Source organism: Mytilus trossulus, chromosome 1 (assembly GCF_036588685.1).
Source record: "Mytilus trossulus isolate FHL-02 chromosome 1, PNRI_Mtr1.1.1.hap1, whole genome shotgun sequence".
Taxonomy (NCBI): domain Eukaryota; kingdom Metazoa; phylum Mollusca; class Bivalvia; order Mytilida; family Mytilidae; genus Mytilus; species Mytilus trossulus.
Genome location: NC_086373.1, coordinates 94,386,432 through 94,401,404, shown reverse-complemented (window position 1 = coordinate 94,401,404; position 14,973 = coordinate 94,386,432). Strand labels below are relative to the sequence as shown.

At 32.4% G+C, this 14,973-nt stretch overlaps 1 protein-coding gene across 4 annotated transcripts in view; it reads left to right on the top strand.

Annotated features, from left to right (window-relative positions):
- The window catches only part of LOC134691370 (F-box and leucine-rich repeat protein 13-like), a 33,732-nt gene extending 22,739 nt beyond the window's left edge, over window positions 1-10,993 (top strand). For all 4 annotated transcript variants that reach the window (XM_063551905.1, XM_063551888.1, XM_063551880.1 and 1 more), the window contains 14 exons: window positions 56-81; window positions 975-1,137; window positions 2,347-2,447; window positions 3,000-3,129; window positions 3,603-3,701; window positions 4,237-4,357; window positions 4,754-4,913; window positions 5,797-5,916; window positions 6,184-6,310; window positions 7,433-7,570; window positions 8,266-8,346; window positions 9,041-9,123; window positions 9,980-10,060; window positions 10,380-10,993. In XM_063551905.1, the coding sequence (XP_063407975.1) occupies window positions 56-81; window positions 975-1,137; window positions 2,347-2,447; window positions 3,000-3,129; window positions 3,603-3,701; window positions 4,237-4,357; window positions 4,754-4,913; window positions 5,797-5,916; window positions 6,184-6,310; window positions 7,433-7,570; window positions 8,266-8,346; window positions 9,041-9,123; window positions 9,980-10,060; window positions 10,380-10,476 (1,527 nt within the window). In that variant the 3' untranslated portion in view covers window positions 10,477-10,993. The remainder of the gene's footprint in view (window positions 1-55; window positions 82-974; window positions 1,138-2,346; window positions 2,448-2,999; window positions 3,130-3,602; window positions 3,702-4,236; window positions 4,358-4,753; window positions 4,914-5,796; window positions 5,917-6,183; window positions 6,311-7,432; window positions 7,571-8,265; window positions 8,347-9,040; window positions 9,124-9,979; window positions 10,061-10,379) is intronic.
- Window positions 10,994-14,973: the final 3,980 nt, after the last annotated feature.

Genomic DNA, 14,973 nt, shown 5'->3' with positions numbered 1-14,973 from the left:
TTTGACCAATTTCACAGTTTATGACAGTTTTAATGTTTGTTTTATTGTTTTACAGATAGACTTTTCCCAAGTAAAAAACAAGTGAGTAAACTAAAATATGTTGTGCACACCAATAGCCATAGGAGCATTCATGGATAAGACTTTATTGTGATTACAAATGATTTAAATCCAAACCACCCACCACCCATACAAATAAGTATTTAGAACATGAACTCTTCTGAACAAAATATTTGAACATTGACCTGAAACCAAGTTTGATTAATAGCAATAAAAAATATTAAAGGGAGATAATCATCAGTGAGACTGCAACCCACTGACACAAACAACAAGATATTTAGAGGTCAACATACTGTCTTCATGGGATACCTTTTTTGCCCATTCAACAAAAAAGTTAATAGTTTACCATAAAATAAATGCAATTTAGTGATTACAATTATTGTTAGATTTATTTTGGATGTATTACTTTGATATTAATAAGTATAATATAGAACAATGTAAATTCAGAAGTTATTGCTGTATTTATTACTGCGATTTTGTCATTTTATCATGTCAACTAATATTTGATGTAAATTAGTGCGATATAGTGAAAAATTTTGTTTCATTCATCAAAACAAATCAAAATGTGAGTTTAAATTTTGCGATTAGAACCCTGTTGTATTTTTTGCAATGATAAAAACATTGCAAGAGGTGTGCAAAAATTAATATCTTTTTGAAGACCACTGTAGCACGAAAAAATACCAGAAAATCAACAAAGATGATGTGCAATTTACATTCCTTTTGTTACTTGTTTCCTTATTTTGATATTATTTCAACATGAATATTTATAGGTAACTGTAAAGTCGCTAATAACCTGTATAAGTACGTATTTGAGAAATTGTTGAAATAGTCTGAAACTCAGATCAACCAGAAATCATTCAGACTTATTCTTTTAAATATTTATCAATTAAAAGTTTTTTTTTATTTTTGGTTTTCAGAGTAACAGATAAAGTAGCAACAAAACATTTGATGAAATGGCGGCCATATTTAATACACGTAAACCTGAGAGGATGTACAAAACTAGGAGAACCAACCTTTAGAGGAATTAGTGAATGTAGAAATCTACAAGATCTTAATTTATCACAATGTACAGGTGTCAATGTAAGTTAGGCAGCATAAGTCACAGTAAACAGGTGCTTATATATATTAGGCATAATAAGTCACATTGAATGTATGTTAATGAATTAAGACAGAATTTGTCACAATTTATAAGTGAATTTGTCAAATTATGCAAAAGAATTATTTTTGGTTAGACAGAACATTACACTTGTTTTGAACTTGTTAAAAAGCTGTTTAAGATGGTTCATACAAAATTTCTGATACATATACTTGATTGTTGCTTGAAAAATACTAATTGATAATATTTTGCTCAATGTTACAATTTAGAAAAAAATAAAGGCAGTGCATCAAACAAGAATATTTATAGAATAACAAATTGAAGAATTCAAATAGAGAAAAATATTCAACAAGTAACCAAACAACACACTTATTCATGAATGTGCATAGTGCATGAGTTAATTATCTGTGTTGTTCTATTGGACGAAAAGTTATCACGTGACATGGAATAATTCAGTTGATTTTCATTCAATTGCAAGGAAGGACAAATAACTCTAAAAATTTCCACCAGCAATGAATAACCCTATTATTCACTGGCGAATAACCTTTTGAGATTGTTGATTTGTACTTGAGTTATCTCCCATAAAAATGATGTTACAGAAGTAAATAAACAAAATGGCAGCGTTCATGTTACACTGGAAGTCCGCCGAGAGATGAGGAAAATACGGAATTGGACATGAATAGAGTGCCAGCAGCTAATGAAAGCTCTTATAGAGTAACGGTCCTTTTCAGGGCCATCAATATTTTACAAAAAAGATTCTACCTTTGTTGTACATTCTAGAAATTCCAGAAAACAAATGTATTTTCTAACGTCAGCTTGTCTTTGACTTTGTTATGTAAAGTTTCAAAAATATAGAAAGTGTTCAACAGGCCTTTTTACTGTTAGTTCAGTATAATAAAGCAATTGTGGCCCATTAGAATCAATGAATATCCAAATTTGTCAACCTTAAAAGGTATTTCACTTCGGGCTGAGCCCTCATTGAAATAACCTTCTCGTGTTGACAATTTTGGATATTCACCTTTTTAATGGGCCATAATTGTATATTATTTCACATGTGAAATTATCGTTTTTTATTTAACTGGGAAATCAATGTAATTCATTGCAACCAATGTGATAATACATTTTAACCAGAAGTGTTCACCTAAAACAACCCATTGTATTGCATTTTATTGTATAAATACTTTTTTTTTAAGGATGATTCAATGAAGATAGCCTTACAAGGATGTAAAATTTTATTATATCTTAATGTCTCACTCACAAATATTACAGATGCTACTTTGAGAAATATTTCAAAGTAAGTTTATACTTGTTATTTATATAGCTATCAACTTTTAAACACCCTTTTACAGGGCTTAATATGGTATAGTGTTGCCAATTTAACCAATTTGCATGAAACTTTGTGTATATCTAATGACGTAAGCGCCCTTTAGATTTATATTTATTTAGATTTTCGTTCCAAGTAACAGTATTTTATTCTTAAAAAATGGGTTGATTTTCTAGTTTTAGACTGTTGGAGTAATATCTTTTTATTTTATTTTTTATAAATTGATATGACATTTAGGATTAATGGAACTTAATTGGTTGAAAAAGCAATGGGTGATCATGTGCTCATGGCACAGCTCTTTATTAGATATTATGGGACACATTTCACTGTTTTCAGCTCTCACTTAGGATCCTGGTCTACAAGATTGATTTTATATGCTTAATGCCACTTACAATACTAGTGGCTGTCAATTTAATTGGTAGAAAAAGCCAGATAGTTTTCAACAAACTTTGTTATTATATATTTATATTTTTGACATGCTGATACATGTACCTGACTTTTTAATTTATTGGTTCATTTAAGGTTCAGCCAGCATTTACAGTTTTTGAGTTTAGCCTACTGTAAGAGCTTTACAGACAGAGGTTTAATGTATTTAGCAAGTGCCAAATGTAGCAAGAAGTTGGAATATTTAGACATATCAGGTTGTTTGCAGGTAATTATCAAATACAGTAATATACAAGAAAATAAAAGAAATATGTAAATTTGTTTAATTTAAAGCATGTTGTATTTGGTAAGATATAAACAAATGTTTAAAATGCTATCAAGGGATAAAAAAAAAAGGTAAAACAGATTAAAAGAGAAAACTCAAAGGCCTTTTTAAAGCTAAAAAACATAAGAAAAAACAATTTTGATAGACAGATACCAACAACAACAACTTCTATGGAACAAACTCCTAGTTTAGGAAAGGTACATATACAATGTGGCAGGGTGAAGTATGATTATCAGCACTTGTATCTGTTAATAAAACTGTTAAAACAGAGGACAATTGCAATATTGTTGCCAAATCTTTGCCTTAATTATTGGAACTTTCATGTGCATAGAATTTATGTTATGTTAGTCAGAATATAATTTTGTCCTGAATTTTATATGAATACCATTTTTTTTATATTTAACTTTTAATTTTAGATAACCCCTGATGGTTTCAAAGGTCTAGCCAATGGATGCATAAATCTACAGACCTTGATTATAAATGATTTCCCAACTCTGACAGATGAGTGTGTTATTGTAAGTCTTATAAAGAGTTCAAAATAAAAAAAATCAATCTTAAAACATAAGAAGATATAATACCAGACAGCTTCGAGGGTTTGATTTGTAATCATACACAAATGTCAGTTGATAACATTTTTGAAACAGGTACATGTAAAGACAAATTTAATCAAAGTTAAGATATTGTTATATACCAATACAACAAACACATACAAATACAAAAAAAGAAACTGTTTACATTTTTAATACAAACATACTAAATTGAATAATTTTTGAGATGATCAAATCAAACAAAAATTAAAATTATTGCTTTAAAATGTCATGCTGTTAGCCAATATCTGTGTATTAAAGGCAGATCCTTGAATTAGGGGTAGTGAATTTTTAGGTAATAAATTTGATAAGGTATGAATAGTGTACATTTTATTTGGTATTTAATGTAGGTTTTAGAAAAATTGAAACTGTTTAAAAAAAAAAGAGATATTTTATACATTGGTAGTATGAAAGAAGATTGATAAATGTTACCGTTCATTACCAAGTATTGTTTTGTTTGTAGGCCCTTGCCAACAAATGTACAAAGATCCACACAGTCTCTGTGTTAGGATCACCACTTCTTACAGATGAATCATTCAAAAAGTTAGCACAGCATAAGAGACTCAAAAAACTTAAAACAGAGGGTATGTACATTATTTTAAAAGATTTTGAGTAGAATTAGTATGATAATATTAGTCACAAAGAACTTTGTTGCTTACACTTTTTCAAATAGTGAATTACTTGTGTTCCCTGTTCAATGGACAATGTCTTTACAGTTGTTTGGTTAATTAATTTAGAATTATTTTCAGAAATAAAATCTTTTTATCACATCTGTACAATACATCAAAAGGGTGAAAATTTTAAAAAGATATTTGACTTTTTTAAAGGGACAAATGATTGAAAACTAGATCTTTTAGTTTTAAAAGAACGTCTCTAGGTCGTTCATTAGAACATGTAAAATAAATGAATGTTAAACTTAATGAAAAATTTTGGAATAACAGAACTTTAAAAATAGTTTATATGTGTTATCATTTTTTTAGGTAACCAGAGAATATCTGACGTAGCTATGAAGTCCATTGGTCAGTGTCAAGGTCTTACTCATTTGTATATAACAGACTGCCAACGACTGACTGATGCTTCATTAAAACAGCTGACATCATGTAAAGAATTGAGAGTTGCTAATTTTGCAGATTGTGTTAGGTAGGAAATTAAATCTTTATTAAATTTGAATTTTAGGCCGGATGTGGTTTTGCTGAAATCTTAATATCATGCAACTGTTTCAGAATTCAAGAAAATAATTTATGCCATTGTGTTATGGAGCAACTTATCTTCATGGTTTAATAAGATTCAGATGGTGAGGGTTTCATTTAAACCGTGGAAAGAATTGTTGTTAATTAGTTTTGAAGTGGGCTGACATAAAAACAATAACAAACCTTTGCTTGGCAGTGAAATTTGCCAGTCATTTCTGTGCGTTCCATCAGTTGATACTTTGAGTATATTTGGGGTTTTTGTGGGGTTAGCTTTTATTTTTATGCTCCATTTATTGGCAATATGTTTTCTGGTCTGTGCATCTGTCAGTTCGTTCTTCCATCTATTCGTTTGTCTGTCGTTCTGTCCCTTTGTATGTCCGTTCCTTCATCTGTCTGTCCCGCTTCAGATTAAAGTTTTTGGTCCAGTTAGTTTTTGATGAAGTTTAAGTCCAATCAACTTGATACTTAATAAACATTCTCCCTATGATATGATCTCTCTTAGACTAATGTCAATGCCCAATTAGAGATTTTATCCCATTTTCAGGGTCCAATGAACATAGATATGGGGCATCCATGTACTTGTGACACATTTTTGTTTTAAAGACTGAATCAGTTTTATGTATTTGTTTTATCTCTATCAATTAATGAAATTGAGAGTATTCTATTGAAAACATAATAAGGAGCTTAATGTGAAAGCCAGTTATTAAGGAAAAGAAAGACAAAATTTACATCGCTGTCTTTTCATGGAACAAGAACGACCTTATACTAAATATTGAAGATAGATAGAATTATGCATAGTGATCAAAATTAAACATGTTTGATGAATGTTTCAGAATAAGTGATGGAGGAGTTAGACCATTGACAGATGGAGACTCAGCTGATAAAATCAGAGAATTAAACCTGACCAACTGTATCAGAGTTAGTGAACTCTCTGTCATTAATATGCTTAAAAAGTAAGTACAAATACTATGATCTGACGTATTTCATGCAAGAACAAATGAAGTTTTAGCAAATGCAATATGCAATAAATCAAAAGGGCCATTATTGAATTATCTGTATTCCTTATCTCAATATTGCCATTTAGCATACAGCTTTCACAGTTACAGTTTTTCTAAAATAGATTTGTTATGATAAAGCAGTATGAAGAAAAAATTATATAAACTACTGATTTACATATTATTTTTTCTACATCATCTTAAAGTTTTGGTTTATCATTACAGGTTAAAACATTTAACATATGTCAGTTTATGTTTTTGTGACCATATAAGTGAGAATGGTATAGAAATTCTTGGACAGATGCACAGTTTGACGTCTCTAGATATATCTGGATGTAAAGTTACAGACAAAGTATGTATTTTGGAGACATATACTGAACCAAAAAAGTTTAGCAACAAAATGTGAAATTTTATTTTATTACAAAATCATAACAACATATAATTTTAATAATAACAAAATCGAATTATGACATGTCAGTAGCAACATGAATGTTTATCACTCACATTCATTAGGATTTTTTGTATGGAGCGTGGGAGGGTCAAAACGTGGAAAAGAGTATAGTGTTATTCAAACTCAATTTCTCAGCCATGCCCTAAATGCTCCAACGAATGATTGGCAGGCACACCAACAGCTGCCCTTAGTGAATGCACTACTCTTGTGGCCGAAAAAAACTTGTCAAGTGTTAACGTAAATCGAAGTTAGTGCAGTTGCAATTTGTCGACATCTGTTTGTTAGTCTCTAAACTGTTGCCTTATGCACATTAAATCGAGCCACAATGTCTGCAACACTCATTCCGGCATCAACCATTCCAAGAGCTTTCTGACGGTCATTTTTGGGGAAGCCTGGTTGACGCTCCATGCAATTTTTTCAAAGGTGTATGTGTTTTTCTTACCAATGGTGTGTTTCTGAACTTAAGTGTAAAAGAAATTTTTAATATCCTTTTAAAAGTACAGGTACAGAAGGTAAAACATCAATTACACGTGCAAAACTGAAATGGTGCGAAATCAGTCACCAGGAAAAAAGTATGACTGTTTTTAATTACAGGTAAAACTGAGGATTATATCAATGATGTTTTAATAATTTATTTCCAGAAACAACAACGAAAAAATTAAAAAAAAAAGTGTTGCTAAACTTTTTGGCTCAGTATACTTATGTTGCTGTGTTTGACAGCGTTTCCTTAATTAATCTTTATTAGGAATGTTCTAGTCAGAGATTCTGAAGCCTAACTTGTAAATACTCTAGGACCTACACAACCAATTGGAGTTATGGAGTTAAGTTTAAGTTATTAGTTGTATATGGTTTGCCTGTTATAAAACAATATTCAAAACAATTCTGACAGATTGTCAAATTTTTGTTCAGCTACAACTTTTAATGATTTACATTTGCTTGCTATCAATTTTGAAAGTTGATTATGAAATTCATTTATTAAGATGAATCTTGCTTTTATTTCAAACATTACTTTATATTTTTCAGTCTTTGTCATTGCTTGGAAACAATTACAGACTAAGGGATGTAACTCTATCTGAATGTATTGACATCACAGACTTAGGGTTGGAGAAATTTACACAGCAGTGTAAAGAAATAGAAAGATTAGATCTGTCTCATTGTTGGGTAAGTTTAAAAGGGACATATTTTTGTCAGGCTTCTTGTCTATTTATAGGTAAAAAATATCAGTAAAATATGGAATTTAAAAATTGCCTGTTTTGTCCGGTTTTTAAGAAACCGACAGCATGAAATGGTAATTTAGGAATACTTTCAATATGACCTAGTAAATAGCATAAAATAAAAATTTAAGGTCAGAACTAATAACCCAGATGTTCTTGAAAGAATTTAAGTAAATGGATAAGATTGCATTTTTTTGAGACATGCACATAGTGTGGTAGTGTTTTCTTGGAACCAAAACCCTCAGTTCCATTTATAAGTAAATAATTAAATCAAGTATGAATTGAGGTAAAAATGATATTACCAACAGAATTTTCAGTAATGTGTATCTCAGGGGCTGATCCAGTCATTTTAGGTTCTAACCCAGGATAAAGGAGGGGGTTTCCAACCATATGCCCTTATTCAAATGCATTGATCATCCAAAAAAAGAGGGGGTTCCAACCCCCTCCTCTGGATCGGCCACTGTATCTCACAATCTCATACTACTTAGATTAACATTAGACTGTGATTGGAAAAATTCTTTGGATTATGGTCAACATCACACACCTTTTTGGGGTTTAAACATTTTATTGAATCATGCATCAAAAATATTTGTATTCTGAAATAGTTGATAGCTTAAATAGAATGTTATTTTTTTATTTCAGCAAATAACAGATGGTGCTATAAAGAATTTAGCTTTCTGTTGTCAGAATCTGAATGCCTTAAATTTGTGCGGATGCAAAAATGTAAGTTCACTCTTAAGAAGGTGTGCTGACATCCTGGTCTTGGGGACCTTATTCGTTCTTATGTTCTACTGTTATACCACTGTCCAAGGTGAGGGGGAGGGTTGGGATTCCGCTAACATGTTTAACCCCACCACATTATTTATGTATGTGCCTGTCCCAAGTCAGGAGCCTGTAAATTCAGTGGTTGTCGTTTGTTCATGTGTTACATATTTGTTTTTCGTTAATTTTTTTTACATAAATAAGGCCTTCAGTTTTCTCGTTTGAATTGTTTTACATTGTCTTATCGGGGCCTTTTATAGCTGACTATGCGGTATGGGCTTTGCTCATTGTTGAAGGCCGTACGGTGACCTATAGTTGTTAATGTCTGTGTCATTTTGGTCTTTTGTGGATAGTTGTCTCATTGGCAATCATACCATATCTTCTTTCTTATATTAGTCCATTAAATGTGGGGGAGAAATTTTAAAGTTTAAAAATTTTTTATTATAAAGTTTTATTCACTAAATGATTTAGTGGAAAGTAAGAAAGCCTCAGACCAGATAGTATTGAAGTCTTTATATCGATTTTTTCAAAGCAGATTTTTGTGTTTTTGTTTTCTAGTTACTTTAAGACATTGAAGAGGTTAATTTTGTCCTCACTGATAACATTAGACATTTGAAAAAAATGTATTTTTAGTAATGATTATTCTTTTTTGTAGATAACCAACATGAGTATTCAGTATTTATCGGGAGTTTGTAAATACCTAAACACATTAGATATTAGTGGTTGTCTTCATATCTCGTAAGTATTAATCAGAGATGTGTAGTTGGAATAAAACTTTGTAAAACCTGGTCTCTGATGCTTCAAAGCTTTGTTATAGACTAAAATTTACACCTTCCTATGTAAGGGATATCGATCAGTACTTAGAACTGTCAATCCCAACAAATTTGTCACCAACACTGAAGTTGGCTGTTAAAATGATGTCAAGTTATATCTAGATATAGTGGATTCATCAATTTTTTGTGGGTACCAATTTTCGTGGAATAAGGAAAACTTAGCTATGTGGATATTTAATTTATGGTTTTGCCTAAGGGACGACATCAAAAGTTCAATGTAGGATGAAAAACTTAATTCACAGTTTTTTCACCCCCACCCCCAAACTATTTGATTTAAGTTTTTTATCCTACATCGATCTTTTGATGTTGTCCTTAAAGTTTGTATACAAGCTAATGGGAAAAAAAATCATTTGTTGAAATCATTTTATTCCAAGGTTAACCTAAACCAATGAAATTGACAAAAGTTTTTATTCAACAAATTATAAAGAATCCACAGTATTTAAATACAGTGCTAAACTTGTAAGTGCAAAAAATTAAATTGGCATGACAAGATCTACAAAGAAGTAGTCAGTTTACTCCTTTTAGGAGTTGTTATCAGAAGTTGATATTTTTACCAATTTTAGTAGTTTATGATAGATAGATTGAGATTTGATTAATAATGATAATAAGCAACAAAATATTTAATATGAATTGAATTATCAATAACATTAAAATTATGATTAAAACTTTGTACTCTGGGTCAATTTTTTTTCGTTATTTACTATTATTATTAGATTCATATTTTCTTCATAATGATCATTTATAACCACTTTATTTTTCAGAGATAAATCTTTGAAGTATCTACGCAAGGGTTGTAAAAAACTGAAATCACTTACAATGCTGTACTGCAAAGAAATTTCCAAGTAAGTGCACACATTAAATGAGAGTATCCATGATGTAGAGTTAACTTCAAAACCATTCTTTTGGAAATGTAAGAAACCAAAATTAAAGGAATATATAAAGGCATATAAAGTTATATAATTAACTAAATATAGAGGGAGATGGGTTTTTTACAAAGGGCAAATTAACCATGCAAGAAAGATGTGCTTTGCAACCAAACCATGCAATTGTTTCTTGTGACAAAACTTAAGAAAAATGTCCTCACTTAAAACTTCTGACAACTTTATATTAGCTAAAAAGATTTAATTTTATACAAATTATCATTTGCCTTATTTTTTTCAGATCAAAAGTACAGAAAAGACTAGCATACATCCAAACAGTTGTTTACAGTGATGAACCAGTACCGAACTGGTTTAGAAATCATTCATTGAAGGACTGAACTATTTTAATGATTTAACTCATGTCTCATTGAAATTCATAGGCCCATCACAAACTGGTGTTATTGAGGTTAACCTCGATGTCGAAACTGGTTCTGATATCCTTCAAACATATAGCCTACTGTAAATAGAGGGAACAAGTACAGTATCTAAACCAGCTGCGTTTTATTTTACAAGACTTGTGACGACCTGGTTGTTAGTTTCTCAATCATGAATTTAAGAAATTACTTGAGTTAGATAGCCTTGGAAATTTTAAAAAGCAGGAAAATGCTGGTTCTTTAAATGACAACAATTTCTGAATAAGTCAGCATGTATATATGTGTACATGTACATGATACTGAAAAGATGAAGAATTTTAGAAATTTCCAATTTAAGATAAAAAAAAATCATTCCTCCTACTTTGCCATTGAAATTGTCTTAATCAATTTTAATGTTTTATTCCCTAAATTAAATTGTTTTTATGATAGTATTAATTGATTTATCAAAATGTATCTTGATTATGTCAGAAAGAAAAATATCTGCCAACCTTCAACAAGGAAAAAAGCCTATACCGCTTGTAAAAAGAAGATGTGGTGTGATTGCCTATGAGACAACTCCCCACAAGAGACCAAATGACACCAAAATCAACAGCTATTGGTTTAGTATCATACAACCTGACAATAAAAAACAAATCCTTTACCGCATATATAAAGTAGGTGTGGTATGATTGCCAATGAGACAACTCCCCACAAGAGACCAAATGACACAGAAATTAACAACTATAGGTTAAATACCATATGGCCTTCAACAGAAAGCAAAGCACATACATCATATAAAGCCTGTATAGCTCACCTGATTCTACTTGGGTTTTTGAAATCATATAAAAAAAGATAAAATTTGGCTACAAAGTAACAAAACTTGGTAAACACTTCATAAGAAATATTCATGTTATGTTTGATTTCATTCCATTCAGTGGTTCTCTTCAAGAAGAAATTTGAATGTATTTCCTGTAGGGTCCTATGTTAAACTAAGTCCCCCCACTGGCGGCCATCTTGGATGTTTGATCGGCGACAAAGTAACAACACTTGATCAGCCCCTCATAAGGAACATTCATGTCATGTTTGGTTTCATTCTATTCAACAGTTCTCTAAAAGAAGTCATTTGTATGCATTGCCCATATGGTCCTATGTTAAAATAAGTCCCCTGCTGGCGGCCATCTTGGATGATGGATCAGCTACAAAGTAACAACACTTGGTCAGCACCTCATAAGAATCATTCATGCCATGTTTGGTTTCATTCCATTCAGTGGTTCTCTAAAAGAAGTCATTTGTATGCATTTCCCATAGGGTCCAATGTTAAACTAAGTTCCCTGTTGGTGGCCATCTTGGATGATGGATCGGCTACATAGTAACAACACTTGGTCAGCACCTCATAAGGATCGTTCATGCCATGTTTGGTTTCATTCCATTCAGTGGTTCTCAAGGAGAAGTTCAAAATATAAAATGTTAATGACAACGACGGACGCCAAGTGATGAGAAAAGCTCACTTGGCCCTTCGGTCCAGGTAAGCTAAAAAGAAGATGAGGTGTGCTTGCCATAACTCTGCACAAGAGACCAATGAAACTGAATTAACAACTATAGGCTAAATACCATATGGCCTTCAACAAAAAGCAAAGCCCGTAAATCATAATAAAAAAGAAGATGTGGTGTGATTGCAAGTGAGACAACTCTCCATAAGAGACCAATGAAAAAAAAAAAAAACTATAGGTTAAATACCATATGGCCTTCAACAAAAAGCAAAGCACATACATCATATAAACTGGAGGCTCTTAAGAGCCTGTATAGCTCACCTGATTCTACTTGGGTTTTTGAAATCATATAAAAAAAGATAAAATTTGGCTACAAAGTAACTAAACTTGGTCATCACTTCATAAGAAATATTCATGCTATGTTTGATTTCATTCCATTCAGTGGTTCTCTTCAAGAAGAAATTTGAATGTATTTCCTGTAGGGTCCTATGTTAAACTAAGTCCCCCCACTGGCGGCCATCTTGGATGTTTGATCGGCGACAAAGTAACAACACTTGATCAGCTCCTCATAAGGAACATTCATGTCATGTTTGGTTTCATTCTATTCAACAGTTCTCTAAAAGAAGTCATTTGTATGCATTGCCCATATGGTCCTATGTTAAAATAAGTCCCCTGCTGGCGGCCATCTTGGATGATGGATCAGCTACAAAGTAACAACACTTGGTCAGCACCTCATAAGAAACATTCATGCCATGTTTGGTTTCATTCCATTCAGTGGTTCTCTAAAAGAAGTCATTTGTATGCATTTCCCATAGGGTCCAATGTTAAACTAAGTTCCCTGTTGGTGGCCATCTTGGATGATGGATCGGCTACATAGTAACAACACTTGGTCAGCACCTCATAAGGATCGTTCATGCCATGTTTGGTTTCATTCCATTCAGTGGTTCTCAAGGAGAAGTTCAAAATGTAAAATGTTAATGACGACGACGGACGACGGACGCCAAGTGATGAGAAAAGCTCACTTGGCCCTTCGGTCCAGGTAAGCTAAAAAGAAGATGTGGTGTGCTTGCCATAACTCTGCACAAGAGACCAATGAAACTGAATTAACAACTATAGGTTAAATACCATATGGCCTTCAACAAAAAGCAAAGCCCATAAATCATAATAAAAAAGAAGATGTGGTGTGATTGCAAGTGAGACAACTCTCCATAAGAGACCAATGACACCAAAAAAAAACTATAGGTTAAATACCATATGGCCTTCAACAAAAAGCAAAGCACATACATCATATAAACTGGAGGCTCTTAAGAGCCTGTATAGCTCACCTGATTCTACTTGGGTTTTTGAAATCATATAAAAAAAGATAAAAATTTGGCTACAAAGTAACAAAACTTGGTCATCACTTCATAAGAAATATTCATGCTATGTTTGATTTCATACCATTCAGTGGTTCTCTTCAAGAAAAAATTTGAATGTATTTCCCGTAGGGTCCTATGTTAAACTAAGTCCCCCCACTGGTGGCCATCTTGGATGTTTGATCGGCGACAAAGTAACAACACTTGATCAGCCCCTCATAAGGAACATTCATGTCATGTTTGGTTTCATTCTATTCAACAGTTCTCTAAAAGAAGTCATTTGTATGCATTGCCCATATGGTCCTATGTTAAAATAAGTCCCCTGCTGGCGGCCATCTTGGAAAATGGATCAGCTACAAAGTAACAACACTTGGTCAGCACCTCATAAGAAACATTCATGCCATGTTTGGTTTCATTCCATTCAGTGGTTCTCTAAAAGAAGTCATTTGTATGCATTACCCATATGGTCCCATGTTAAAAAAAGTCCCCTGCTGGCGGCCATCTTGGATGATGGATCGGCTACATAGTAACAACACTTGGTCAGCACCTCATAAGGATCATTCATGCCATGTTTGGTTTCATTCTATTCAGTGGTTCTCTAGAAGAAGCTCAAAATGTAAAATGTTAATGACGACGACGGACGCCAAGTGATGAGAAAAGCTCACTTGGCCCTTCGGTCCAGGTGAGCTAAAAAGAAGATGTGGTGTGCCTGCCACAACTCTGCACAAGAGACCAATGACACTGAATTAATAACTTTAGGTTAAATACCATGAGGCCTTCAACAAAAAGCAAAGCCCATAAATCATAATAAAAAAGAAGATGTGGTGTGATTGCAAGTGAGACAACTCTCCATAAGAGACCAATGACACCGAAAAAAAACTATAGGTTAAATACCATATGGCCTTCAACAAAAAGCAAAGCACATACATCATATAAAAAAGAAAATGTGGTGTGATTGCCAATGTGACAACTCTCCATAAGAGACCAATGACACTGAAATTAACAACTTAAGGTTAAATACCATACAGCCTTCAACTAATCGCCATGCCCATAGGGCATATAATAAAGATGTGGTGTGATTGCCAATAAGATAACTCCCAACAAGAGACCATATGACACAGAAATTAAAAAAACTATAGGTTTGATACCATACCGCCTTCAACACAAGAGTTCACACACTGAAATATCTCGCTTTCTTCACTTAACATTGATATTATGAACATTATGTTGATAGTCCTAAATATAAAGCTTTATTAAAACTGTAACATAAACTCAACATTAACCAAGAAAACTAAACATTGATCAATTAACCATGAAAATGAGGTCAAGGTCAGATGACACCTGTCAGCTAGACATGTACACCTCAAAATCATTCCATACACCAAATATAATAGACCTATAGAATAAAGTATAAGAAAAACAGACCAAAACACAAAAAATAACTATAACCACTGAACCATAAAAATTAGGTCAAGGTCAAATGACACCTGCCAGTTGGACATGTACACCTTACAGTCCTTCCATATACCGAATATACTAGACCTATTGCTTATAGGATATGAGATATGGACTTGACCACCAGAACTTAACTTTGTTCATTGATTCATGAAATGAGGTCGAGGTCAAGTGACAGGCAT